General features: G+C 75.1%; 1 protein-coding gene across 1 annotated transcript; it reads right to left on the bottom strand.

Annotated features, from left to right (window-relative positions):
• Nucleotides 1-1782: 1782 nt before the first annotated feature.
• AURANDRAFT_70648 (hypothetical protein) lies at nt 1783-3443 on the bottom strand (the record flags this gene model as incomplete). The annotated part of the gene is made up of 3 exons (XM_009034697.1): nt 1783-2995; nt 3047-3315; nt 3404-3443. The coding sequence occupies 2 exons, from the start codon at nt 3175-3177 to the stop codon at nt 1894-1896; spliced, it is 1233 nt and encodes a 410-aa protein (XP_009032945.1).
• Between the last annotated feature and the right edge of the window lie 9707 nt (nt 3444-13150).

Here is a 13150-nt window from a genome sequence, read left to right as displayed (position 1 = left end):
ACCGGCGTCGCCTCGCGCGCGGCGTACCAGCCGGCGCCCGACGGCCCGTCGTAGCCGTCGAGGAAGCCCGGGGGCGAGCCGATGCTGCACGTCCGCACGAGCGCGGCCATGTCCGGCGAGACCTCGTCGTCCAAATCCGTCGCGAAGGCCTCGGCGTTGGGCCGCCCCTTGGCCGACGACGACGACCCCGGCGCCGGCGCGGCCCGCAGGCCCGACGCGTCGACCCAGCCGCCCCGGAAGAGGCGCGCGTAGGCGCCGGCGCCGGCGACCTCGGACTCGACGACGAAGACGCGCTCGCCGGCGGCGAGAAACGCGCCCGTCGCGTCGCCGCCGGGCCGCGCGACGACCGGCGCGCGGGCGTCGACGACGTACCAGCCCTCGTCGACCGGGGCCGGCGCCGCGGCGGCGCACACGAGCGTGCTGATGAAGTCCATCGGGGGCAGCCTTGCAAGCGTTGCTAAGAACCGGCAGACTTCAACAAGCGCCACGCGCTGAATAGATCGCGGCAAGGCCTGAGGCAAGGCCTGTTGCAAGCACGAGGATGCGCCCGGCGGTGTTTCTCGTGCTCCTCGGCGTCGCGCGTGGATTCGTCGCGCCGGCGGCCCCGGCGACCGCGCGGCTCCGACGTTTGGTCGTCGACGAGGCGCTGGAGGAGGCGACGCTCATCGACCTGTCGCCGGTGCCCGACGTCGTCTGCGCGCGGGGCATCTGCGTCGTCGAGGAGCCGGAGGAGGAGGAGGCCGTCGTGCTCTGGCCGAAGGCGCTGCTCCTCGGGTCGTCCGTGCTCTACGGCACGAACTTTGCGCTCGGCCGGCTCATGAACGACGCGCTGCCCGCGTCCGCGTCGACGTCCGCGCGCTTCGTGCTCGCCGCCGCGGCCCTGAGCCCCTGGCTCCTGCGCCTCGAGCCGAAACTGGCGACACCGGCCCTGGTCTGCGGCGCGTTCACGACGCTGGGCTACGTCACGCAGAGCGCGGCGCTCGTCACGGAGCAGGCGTCGACGGTGGCGTTCCTCGGCGCGCTCACCGTCGTCGTCTGCCCGGCGCTGGGCTACGTCGTCGACGGGCGCCGGGATTTAGGGCCGCGCGACGCGCCCCAGGTCTGGCTCGCGGGCGCGCTCTGCCTCCTCGGCGTCGGCCTCCTCGAGCTGCCCGGCGCGTTCGCGGCCGGCGGCGGCGCGGCGACGGGCCTGCTCTCCGTCGGCGACGGGCTCGCCATGCTCCAGGCCGTGGGCTTCGGCACGTCCTTCTTCCTCACGGAGAAGATGATGGCCGAGGAGCCGACGCAGGCGCTGCCCATCACGGCGTGCCAGGTCTCCGTCGTCGCCGCGGCGTCCGCTCTCTGGGCCGCGTGGGACGGCCTCGCGGGCTCCGGCTGGCTCCTCGACGGCCGGAGCGCGTCCTTCGCCCTGCCGGGCCTCTTCCTCGACCCGGCCCTGCGGACCGTCGCGCTCGCGGCCGCGTGGACGGGCCTCGCGACGACGGCCGCGAATCGCGTCGCGGAGACGACGGCCCTCGGCCGCGTCTCCTCCGCCGAGGCGTCCGTCCTCCTCGCGACGGAGCCCCTCTGGGCCGCGCTCTTCGCCGCGCTCCTCATCGCCGAGCCCCTCTCGCCCCTCGACGCCGCGGGCGGCGCGCTCATCGTCGCCGCGTGCGTCGCGGCCTCGGCGGACCCGGACGCCGTCCGCGCGCTCGTCCGCCGCGCCGAGTCGTAACACGGGCGCGCGGAGACCCCGGGGTCCACGCGGGCCGCGCCGAGTCGTAGCGCGGACGACGCGGTTACGCGCGCGCTTCGAGGTCGAGGTGGCGCGCGGAGACCCAGGAGTCCATGTGGATCTGCACGTTCGCGACGCGGAGCGCGGCGCGGGGGTCGACGAACGACGGCGCCGCGGCGCTACTCGCGGGCGACGCGGCGCGCGCGGAGAGGAGGGACCGCTTCGACGCCCAGACCGCGGACGCGGCGCCCGCCGGCGGCGACGCCGCGAGGCGCGCGACCGCGGCGTCGGCGTCGCGCGGGCTCGGTGCCGCCTTGAAGGGGCAGCCGTCCGAGCGCCGGTCGTGGCGCGCGAGGAGCTCGTTGAGCGTGTGCCGCGTCGACAGCGTCGCCGCGCGGTAGAGCTCGAGGAGCTGGGCGAAGACGTAGGTCCAGAAGACCTCGAAGGCGTCGAAGAAGACGTCGCGCGACACGGTCTCGCTCCCGTCCGGGTGCCTCGTGATCTTCGTCCGCAGGATCGCCGCGACCTGCGGCACGCGCATGCCGAAGTGCGCGAAGAAGAGCAGGAGCTCCGCGCCGTTGACGTCGCGGTCGCACTCGAGGTAGCTCTGGGACGCCGCGAGCTCGTAGACGACGTCCGCGCGCGTCCGCGGGGCCACGTCCGCGGCGCGGAGCGCCGCGTCGTCGGCGTCGAGGCCCCGGCGCTCGAGGAGCTCGCGCACGTAGGATATCTGGTCGCCGCTCTGGATGAGGAAGAGGCGCGAGTTCTCCTCGAAGGACAGCGCGCGGTCGAGGAGCGCGAGGCGCAGGTCCGCGGCCTCGGCCTCGAGCTCCGCGGCGGTCGCGAAGCCCCGGCGCTTCGCCTTGGCCTCGATGGCCTCGAGGCGGTCCAAAAGCCCCTTGGCCGACCGGTGGAGCCACGCCTGGTAGACGTAGCACGCGGCCACGAGCAGCGGCACGAAGACGAAGCCGACGGCCTGGCCGCCGGCCGTCGCGCCCGCGAGCAGGATCGCGACGCTGTAGAGGTGGCTCTGGAGGCTGTCGATGCGCGCGAGGAACGCGTACCAGAGCCGCACGTACGCGTAGGTGTTGTGCGCGCTCCACAGGGCCCAGAGCCACCTCCCAAGCATGCCGGTCACGATGTCTCTTCGTTTTTCCGGTCAAAATCTCTCGAAAATCGTCACCGCCACAGGACGCCGAGAGCCACTCGACCTCGTCCTTGTAGGCCGCGCGGCCGGACACGGCGGCCCGGTCGTGCACGAGCGCCGCGAGGAGGCCGCACCTACGAGCGCCGCGCGAGTCGCGCGCGCGCGAAGACGAACGCCGGGTCTACGCGAGGAGGACCTTGATGGCCACGACGACGGCGTAGGCGGGCACCATGATCGTCTTCGTGCCGAAGACGTCCGGCGTGAGCGCCGCGGCCGTCGACGCGTGGACGACCTCGGCGGCGAGCGTGGCCCACATCGCGCCGCGCCCGAGCGCCTCGTCGGACGTCAGGAAGGCCACGAGGGGCAGCGCGACCTCGACGCTGCCCGCGGCGACGTGCGCGCGGATCACGGCGCGGCTCCGCGCGTCGACCGTGAACTTCGGGTGCGGGTCCACCTACCGAGCACGACGGTAACGATGTTTCGTCGTTTCCCCGGCCGAAATCTCTCGAAAGTCGTCACGGCCACAGGACGCTGGGGCCCGCGGAGTAGTGGAAGAAGAGCACGCGGCAGTTCGCCAGCACGGAGACGAAGCCGAAGACGACGCGCTGCGTGGCGTAGATCGCCGCGGCCTGGCCCCGGGCCGGCCGCAGCGCGGCGGCCGAGACCTGCATGTCGAACCACGTGACGGCGCCGTCGTACCAGCGCTTCCGCACGAGGATCTCGTCGCGGAGGTGGCACGCGGACACGCCCGTGTCGAGCACGTCGCCCGAGAGCTCCGCGGCCTCCCGCGCGCAGGCGTCGCGGCCGCCGACGGGGTTGCCGGCGTCGGTCCAGACGCGGAGGCCGTAGCTCAGCAGCGCGCCGACGACGATGACGGCGCACACGACCAGGTCTCACGACGTCGACGACGCGATCCGCCGGCGCCGGCGCGACAGGACGCGCAGCGTCGCGCTCGAGCGCTGGGTCAGGTGCGTCGCGCTCGAGCGCTGGGTCAGGCACGCCTCGGCCTCGACGTCCATCGGCGAGGCGCTCGACGGCGCGTCGCCGTCGCCGCCGAGAGCGTCGCGCGCCGCGGGCTGCTCCATCGTCGCCGCCGCTCGAGCGTCGCGCGCCGCGGGCTGCTCCATCGTCGCCGCCGCTCGAGCGTCGCGCGCCGCGGGCTGGTCCATCGTCGCTGGGCTCCTTGAGCACTCAATGGGGTTGCCGCCGCTCGACGCGCTGGCTCCGAATTACGACACTGGGCTGGCTCATGCTCTGCGTACAACAGTACGGAAAGAACGACTTCAATCCGTTGGTAATTTGATTCGGATTATGGCTGCCCCGTCCGAAGCCATGACCGAGCGAGTCGCAGTGGCGCTGAACCGCGCAGAGCATCTCGTCGGCTACATCAAGGTCGCCGCGCCGTCGACCGTGCGCGACGCGCGAGCGCTCCTCGCGGCCAAGTTCCCGGACGTGATGCCCGCGTCGTACCATGTGTTCATCGACGGCCTCGGCGCCGTAGACGAGGATGAGAATTTGCTGGACGTCGTCGCGGACGGCGCCCGGAAGATGCGAAACGGGCCGCCGCGCATGATCGTCCAGGACCTGGCCTACGTGGCGCTCAAGCGGCAGCGCGACCGCGAAGAGGAGTACGGCAACGCGCGCAAGCGGCGGCGCCTCCTCGTCGAGGTCCTCGAGGACATCCCGGCGCGCGAGGCCGCGGCGCCCGCCGCGGAGGCGGCGACGGCGGACGTCGTCGCGGCGGCGGAGGAGGCCGCCGCCGCGGAGCAGGCCGCGGTGGACCAGGCCAAGCGGATCGCCGGGGCGAGGGCGGCGGCGGAGACCGCGGCGGCGGCGGAGGCGAAAGAGGCGGAGGCGAACGAGGCCGCGGCGAACGAGGCCGCGGCGAACGAGGCCGCGGCGAACGAGGCCGCGGCGAACGAGGCCGCGGCGAACGAGGCCGCGGCGGCGGAGACCGCGGCGAACGAGGCCGCGGCGAACGAGGCCGCAGCGAACGAGGCCGCGGCGAACGAGGCCGCGGCGAACGAGGCCGCGGCGGTGGCGCGGGCTCTCGAGCAGGCGGACGCGGCGTCGCGCGCCGCGCTCCGGGCCGCGTGCGCGGCGGTGGCCGCGGCCGACGACCCCGCGGCGGTCGAGGTCGAATACGGCGTGCTCCTCGACGACCACGCGCGCTCGCTGCGGCAGTTCGTGGCCGCGTGCTCGAGGGCGCGGCGCGTCGTCGCGCCGGCCTGGCCCGCGGACGACGAGGACGTCTCCGGCGCGGCGCTCGCGGAGCGGCTCGACGCCGCGCGCGCCGAAGCGTTTGGCGCGGTGGAACCCCGCCTCCCGGCGCAGATGGACCTCCTGCGCGCGGACCTCGCCGGCGCGGAAGGTGCCGTCGCCGCGATCCTCGAGGCCCCCGGGGACTCGCGCCGCGAGTCGGCGGCGTCGTCGTTCTCCGAGCGCGACGAAGACGACGACTCGCCGGCCGCGGTCTGGGCGGCTCTCGAGAAGCACGCCGGCGCCTTCGAAGCCGCGCGGGCGCGCGTCGCCGAGGAGCTCGAGGTCGACGCGGCGATCGAGGCATCGTCCGCGTCGTTGGAGGCCGCCGAGGCGTGGGCGCGCGACGCGGAGGCCGCGGTGTCCGCGCCGCGAGACTGGCGCGCCGCGGCGACGCTCGACGAAGCGGCCGCGCGATTCGAGACGCTGTCGGTCGCGGCGGTGCCGCACATCGTGGGCCTCGGGGCCCGGCAGGAGGCCATCGCCGCGCTGCCCGCGCGCCGCGCCGAGGCCCGGAACGATCTCGTCGACCGCGCGCGCGCGGTCGGCGAGCGCCTCGTGCGGCACGCGAGCGGCCTCAAGTCGCACCACGAGGCCGTCGCGGGCATGGCGGCGACCGCGCGGCGCTGGGACGCGACGCGGCACGACGCGCTCCTCGCGGCGGCGGCGGCGCTGGCCGACGCCGAGGCCCGGCCGGAGCTCGGCGCCCTCGACGGCCTCGCGCGCGCCATCGCGCGCCCGAGCGGCGACGACGCGACGTCCGCGACCTTGGCCGCGGTGCAGTGCGACGTCGTATTCTACGAGCGCATCCTCGACGAGCCGAGGACCTACGACGCGGTCTCGTCCGGGCTGATCGTCGACGAGCGGAGCGTGTACGGCCGGGAGGCGCGCGCGCGCGTCGACGCGTGGAACGAGGCCCTCGGCCTCGGAGCGCGCCGCAAGACGCGCGAGGACCGAGCGGACGCCGCCGCGGACCGCCTCGCGGCCGCCGCGGCCGTCGCGGCCGCCCTCGTCGTCGGCCGCGCCGCGAGGCCCGCGGACCCGGCCGTCGACGGCGCGGGCCTGCTGGCCGCGCTCGCGGCGATTTCCGCCGACGGGGCCGACGCGGCCGTCGCCGGCGAAGCGGCCGCGCTGCGCGACGACGTGACGTCCGCGCTCGGCGCGTACGTCGCGTCCGTCCGCGAGGCGCGACGAGCGCGGCGGGAGGCGATCGCGGCCGCGCGGGGCCCGCTCCGAGACGCGTCGCGCGCGGCGGCGCGCGCGGAGACGTCGTGGGACGAGTCCGCGCTCGCGGCGCTCGCGGGGGACCTCGGGGCCGCGGTGCGCGGCCTCCGGGAGGCCCTGGCCCCCGCCGCCGACGCGGCTCGGCTCGAGCTCGCGCGCGCCGACGCCGCGGCCGCGGGCGAGGCCTGGGACGACGACGACGACGCGCCCGCCGCGGAGGACCTCGCCGCCGCCGCGACGGCCGAGGCGGCCGTCGCCGCGCGCGGTCGGCTCGCGTCCCGCGCGGCGGCGGCGGTCGCGGCGCGAACGGCGCGGATCCAACGGGCGGTCGCCCGCGAAGAAGCGCTCGCGCGCCTCGTTGCGCCCTTCGCCGCGGCCGCGTCCGACGCGGCGCGCTTCGACGCCTCGGCCGTCAACGTCACGGCGCACGAGGCCTCGGAGCTCGCGACCGTCCTCGCGTCGGCGGTGGACGACGCGCTGCGGGGCGACGCAGACCTCGGCGTGCACCCGGAGCGCGAGGTCCTCGAGGCGGCGGCGGCCGCCGCCGCGGCGCGCGCGGACGACGCGAAGGTCTCGGCGGAGGCGCTCATCCTGTGGAAGACGACGCTCTCGACGCTCGTGGGCGACGAGGCCGCGGTCCGGGACGCGGCCCGCGCCGTAGAAGGCGTGGAGGCGGAGGTCGTCGCTTTGGAGCGGGGCGCGGCTGTGACGTCGGCGCGCGACGCGGCCGAGCGAGTCAAGAAGGCGGAGGCGGTCAAGGAGGGGGGCGGCTACGCGGGATCGCGCCTCGCCGCGGCCAAGGCGGGCGTCGCCCAACTCCAGCGCCACGGCCACCCGGCGGCCGAAGCCGCGACTCGCACATTGCTCGACGCCGAGGCGTCCCTGGACGCCGCGACGAAGAGCGTCGACGCGTCGATCACCTTCTTTTCCCGCGCGGAGAAAGAACTCGCCGGCCTCGAGCGAGCGGCGGAGACCGTCGTCGAGGCGGCCGCGCGCGAGGCGAAGACCGCCGCGGCCGCGCTCGAGGCGATACGCGCGCCGGGCCCCGAGTGCTGGGCGTCGGAGGCCCTCCGCGACGCGCGCGACGCCGCGGCGGCGCTCCTCTCGGGTTTCGCCGAGCGCGCGGGAGACGGCTCCGAGGCGTTCGAGCGAGACGTCGTGCGGAGCGATCTCGATTTCGTGACGACGGCCGAACGGCGACGCGACGCGGCCGCGGCCGACACCGCGGAGGCGCGAAGCGCCCTGGCCGCGCTCGAGGCGCGCCTCGCGGAAGCGACGGCGGCGGAGCGCGCGCTCGCGGTCTACGGCCAACGGCTGGCGGCGCTCCGAGCCGAGGTGAAGGCCGCGGCGATTCCCTCGACGCCTGTGTTCGCCACCGCCGGCGACGTCGAGGACGCGATGACGGTGCTGACCGAGTGCGCGACGCGCCTCGCCGCCGCCAAAAGCAGCTCCGTCCTCGACGCGTCGCTCCCCGAGGGTCACCCCGGCGCCGCCGAGATGACAGCGAGCTGGGCCTCCGCGCTCGCCGCGTTGGACAAAACAGCCGGCGCGGTATGTGATATGATGGCGAGACTCCGGGAGCAGGAGCTCCCGACCTGGCGGAGGCGCGACGCGATCGCGGCCGAGATCGGCGCGGTCCTCGACCGATGGCACGAGACGACGAACGCGGTCGCGTCCGCGCTCGACCGGCTCGACGCGCCGGCGTTCGAAGAAGGCGCGGCGCTGATCGCCGAGGAAGCTCGGAAGGACGTGAGCCAGCCGCTCGAGGACCTCGAGCGCTGGGGGCACGCGGAGGCGGCGACCCTCCGCGCGCGCCACGACCCGCTCGCCGAACGGCGGCGGCATTGGACGCGCGCGATCGACGGCGGCGACGACGTCGCGGCGACCGACGCGACGGCGCGCGGCGTGCGGGCCCTGCGGGCCGTCGCCGGCGACCTCGGGCCGCGCCTCGCGGCGCTCGAGGCGTCCTTCGAGTCGCTCGGGGCAGGGCAGCAAAAGAGAGCGAAATTCCCAACTTCGAAGGCTCATATCTCGGCCATTTCCCACTCGTTTCGGCTGATTTTTGGACGAGCGATCATCTCTCGGGACGGTCTCGCAGCGTGGATGCTTTTGTCGGAACGCGCGCGCGCGGAACACTCATGTTGAAGCTACGTTGAATCACCCTTTTGCTGCCCAGGCTCGGGGAGCTGCCGGCGCTCGCGCTCGACGAGGCGACGTCCGTCGACGAGTGCAAGGAGGAGCTCCGGCGCTACGACGAGCTCGCCCACGAGCCGCTGGGTCGCCTCGGCGAGGAGGCCGAGCGGATGGTTTTCGACGGCGCCGCGGTGTCCGCCTCGTGCGGCGGCGCGGCCGCGATCGTCGCCTGGGCCGCGGCCGCGGACGCGTTCGCCGCGCGGCTCGCGGCGGTGGCGGAGGCGTCGCGCGGCGAGCTGGGCCGCATCAGGGGGCGGCTCGAGGAGCTCGAGGAGGACGACCGCGTGCGCCGCGAGGCGACGTCGGACCCGAAGGCGTTCGCCGTCGCCGCGCGCCGCCTCGCGTCGTCGCTCCGCGAGGCGCTCGACGGCGGCCTCGCGGCGCTCGGCGACGGGCCGCAGGTCGAGGCGCTCCGGTCGGACTGGCGGCGGCGGAAGCAGGAGGTCGACGCGGCGTCGCGGCTGCCCCGCCTCAAGGTCGGCGTCGTCGGCCAGCAGGGCCACGGCAAGAGCACGCTGCTCAACGCCGTCATGAACTCGCGGGGCCTGCTGCCGACGGACGACAAGGGCGCGTGCACGGCGGCCGCCGTCGACGTCGTCGGGAACGGCGAGATGGCGAACTTCCGGGCGACGGCGACGCTGCTCAAGCCCCGCGAGTGGGCGGCGCAGGAAGCGCGGCTCAAGGCGGACCTGGAGGAGGGCGACGCGGCCGACGCCGACGGCGACGCGAGGGCCGCCGCGCTCGTCGCCGCGCAGACGCTCACGGCCGTCTACGGGGTCAAGGTCGCGTGCGCGAAGGATCTCCCCGCGCATCCCAAGGGCGAGGTGCTCGCCGCGATCCTCGCGGACGCGCCGTTCACGACGTCCGGCGCCGACGCGAAGTCGCTGATGGCCCAGATGGAGAGGTACACCAAGGCGCTGCCCGGCGTGCCCTCGTACTGGGCCGCGGTGCGCGACTTCAAGCTCGAGGGCCCCTTCGAGTCGGACCTCACGCGGCATTGCGTGCTCTGCGACCTCCCGGGCCTCAACGACGCGAACGCGGCGCGGTCGAACGTCGCCCGGAGCCGCTTCGCGGAATGCGACACGCTCCTCGTCGTCCTGGAGACGACGCGCGCGGAGACGAACGATATCCTCGAGGAGTTCCTGGGCGAGTCCCTGCTGCGCGAGTCCCTCGTCGACGGCAAGCTCGCGTCCATCGTCGTCGTCGTCACGAAGGCGGACATCAACCCCCACGAGGCCGCGCGGAAGCGCGCTACCGACCCGCGCGTCGCCGCCGCGCGCGAGCGCTTCGACGCCCTCGAGCAGCAGATCGCCCTGCTCGAGGCGGCGTCCGAGGATCCGAACGTCGCACCCATGGACGCGCTCAAGCTCCTCCGCGAGCTCGCCGACGCGCGGCGCGACCGCGACGCCGCGCGGACGAAGCTCCTCTCCGCGGCCGTGTCGCGCCGGTCGTCCGACGTCGCCGCGTCCATAAAGGCCAGCGTCGCGTCCAAGCTCCGCGAGGCCGGCGCCGCGGCCCGCGCGCCCGAGATCCACGTTTGCTCAGCCGCTCAATTCCTCGACCTCGCCGACGGGGACGCGCCGCTCCGCGACACGCCCGTCTTCTCGACCGCCGAGGAGACGGGCGTGCCGCGGCTCCAGGAGCTCCTCCGGCGGCGCGGCTGGCTGAAGCGGCGCTGGTGCGTGGAGCAGACGGCGTCCCAGCTGAGCGTCTGGCACGCGTCGGCGCTGACGCAGCTCCGCGCGCTCGTCGGGTCCGCAGCGCCCGAGGCGGCGGCGCCGCCCGCGGAGCTCGCCGACAAGGTCCGCGCGGCGGTCGAGGCGCGCCTGGGCGACGGCGGCGCGGCCGCGGCGGCGCTGCGGGGCGCCGTCCGCGACGGCGCGAGCCGCGTGTCCGCCTGCTTCGGCGCGCTGCGCGGGACACTCGACGCGACGCGCGGGGACGCGAACGCTCGCGCGCGCGCGCTCCTCGGAGACCGGTCGAACATCGTCGCCGCGCGCCAGAAGGCCGTCGTCAAGAGGCGCGGCGAGTTCTCGAGCCCGTCGGCGGGCGCCATCGACTGGAACCGGGACGTGTCGGGCGTCTTCGAGGAGGAGGTCGCCGGCGCGTGGGCCGCGTCGATGAACGAGGACCTCGTCGCGGCGCTGGACGCGGCGGTGGGCGCCGTTAGCGCGGCCGCGGCGGAGGAGCGGGCGACGCTGCGCCGCGAGCTCGCGCCGCTCTGCGTCGCCGCCAAGCTCGACGAGGTCGAGTCCATCACGACGAGCGACGTCGCCAACGCCTGCGCGCGGGAGCTCCGGGCGATGAAGGCGCGCGCGCTCGAGCACTCGGCCTCGACGTTCCGCGACTCGCCCGGCGGCGTCCGCGCGGCGCTCGTGCCCGGCTACGACGCGGCGTCGCAGATCAAGGGCAAGGGCTCCAAGGCCGCCATCACGGACTGCCTCGTGGACCAGGCGGCCCGGCGTGATGTCTTCTCGGACGTCCGCGCGTCCGCGGCGGCGGCGCTCGAGGCCCTCGACGGCGACCTCCGTCGCGCGCTCGACGCGCTCGTCGCGACGCACGTCGCGCCGAAGCTCCGCTTCCACTACAAGGTCCTCTGGGAGGAGCCGGGCGCCTCCATCCAGACGGGCAACCCGCGCGCGAGCTTCGTCGAGCGCGAGCTCATCCCGAAGATCGCGGACTCCCAGCGGCGCGCCGAGGACCTGCTCCGCGGCCACGGCATCAAGCTCCCGTGAGGCGCGCCGCGCCGCGCCGCCCGCCGTAGTCCGCGCGTTACGCGGCCGTAACATATCCCGCCGGCGAGCGGCGTTTGACATATCCCGCCGGCGGGATATGTTAGCCGCCGCTCACGTCGCGCGCGTGGGCTCCCAGGGCCGCGCGGGCTGCGCGGACCGCGCGCGGTCGCGGAGCGTGCAGAGCATGGCGAGGCGCGCCTTCTCCTCGAGGGGCCGCTTGGAGACCGTGTTCCAGGGGTCGCCGACCTCGCGCGCGGGCCGGTTCTCGCGGATGAGGCGCACGTTCGACGTGAGCTCCGCGGAGTTGCCGCTCTCGATGTCGCAGATCTTGTAGGCCCGCGTCGACAGGAGGCGGTTCGTGTAGGCGGAGATGGCGTTGTTGTTCATGCCCTTGTTCCGCAGGAACATCTCCGGGGGCGCGACGTCCGGCGAGACGCGCCCCCGGCGCTTGCCGCGGCGCTCCGCCGTCGCCTCGAAGCTCACGGCCGCGCTCTTCTTCTCCGGGGCCCGGCGCGTGACCTTGGGGTACATGACCTTGAGCTTCGCGACGCGGTCCTCGCGGAAGGCCATGATCGCGCGCTGCATCTCGTGGAACCGGACGCGGCCGTCGTCGGACCGCTCGAGGTCGTCGAAGATGTCGGCGACGTCGTCGCGCCGGAGCTGGGGCATGAGGCCCTTGCCCGTCTGGGCCTTGATGCGCCGGTCCGCCTGCGCGATGAGCTCGTCCTGCTGCCGCTCGCTGAGCACCGCGAGCGGCCGCCCCGGCAGGATGTAGACCTGGAGCACGTCCTCGCGCTCGAACTGGGCGCACATCGTGTCCAGCTCCCAGCGGCTCACGACGTGCTGGCCCTTGTGGCCGCTCCGCAGCTGCGCGTTGCGGTCGAGGGGGCCGTAGAAGCCGAACGCGTAGAGCCGCCCCGTCGACAGCGGGTGCTGCAGGCCCTCGGGGAAGACGAAGCGCATGAGGTTGTCGAGCCGCACGAGGTTCTCGTCCTTCTCGTTCTCGAAGCCGCTGAGGCGGAACCGCGTCTTGAGCAGGGCCGGCTCCTCGAGGGCGCCGGCGTCGTCGCCGTCGTTCGCCGGCGCACCGTCGTCGAGCTCCGGCGCCGTCGTCACGTCGGCCACGGCCGTCGCGTCGAGGTCATCCGTCGCCTCCGCCGCCGCCGCCGCGTCGGCCATCGCGATTGCGTCCAAGACGGACGACGCGGGCGGACGGCCGGGAAGCTGTTATCGATGCGCAGCCCCCGGGGCGTTGGCGTGGGATACGGGGTTTGCGCTCACAGCACCATGCCGTGCCTTTCCAAACCGTGGCTGATGGCCCTCATCAACAGGCAGCGCAGCGCCTCGTGACGACGCATACGCCAAGCGTTCGCATCCTCACACGTGCAGCAAAGAGCAGCGCCTCGTGACGACGCATACGCCGAGCGTTCGCGCACCACGCGACGCATACGTCGAATCATGCGACCGCGCATCATCGTGCTCCTCGTCGCGTCCTGCGCCGCCGGCCCGCGGACGCGCCGCTCCGCCGCGCGCCGCTGGTTCGCGCCCGACGACGGCGACCTCGACGTGTCCCTGGACCACGGCGACGTCGCCGCCTGGGGCGCGGCCTCGCGCAGCGCCGCCCTCGCGGAGCTCGGCGGTGCCCTCGACGCGCGGCCGAGCGGCCGCGCGCGGGACGACGGCGACGACGCGTGGCGCGCGTCGCTCGAGGCGCGGTACGCGGACGCGGCCCTGCGCCTCGCGCGCGACGCGGAGCTCCGGGTGGCGGCGAAGCGCGTCAGGAGCGCGCGCGCGCTCGCGACGTGGCGCGGCGGCGGGGCCTCGCGCGCGGGCGCGCGGCTCGCGGGCGACCTCGCGGCGCCGCTCGCGCGCGTCGGC

Source organism: Aureococcus anophagefferens, assembly GCF_000186865.1.
Source record: "Aureococcus anophagefferens unplaced genomic scaffold AURANscaffold_2, whole genome shotgun sequence".
NCBI lineage: Eukaryota > Pelagophyceae > Pelagomonadales > Pelagomonadaceae > Aureococcus > Aureococcus anophagefferens.
The sequence above is the reverse complement of the archived record's forward strand: the minus strand, read 5'-3'. Positions and strand labels throughout refer to the sequence as shown.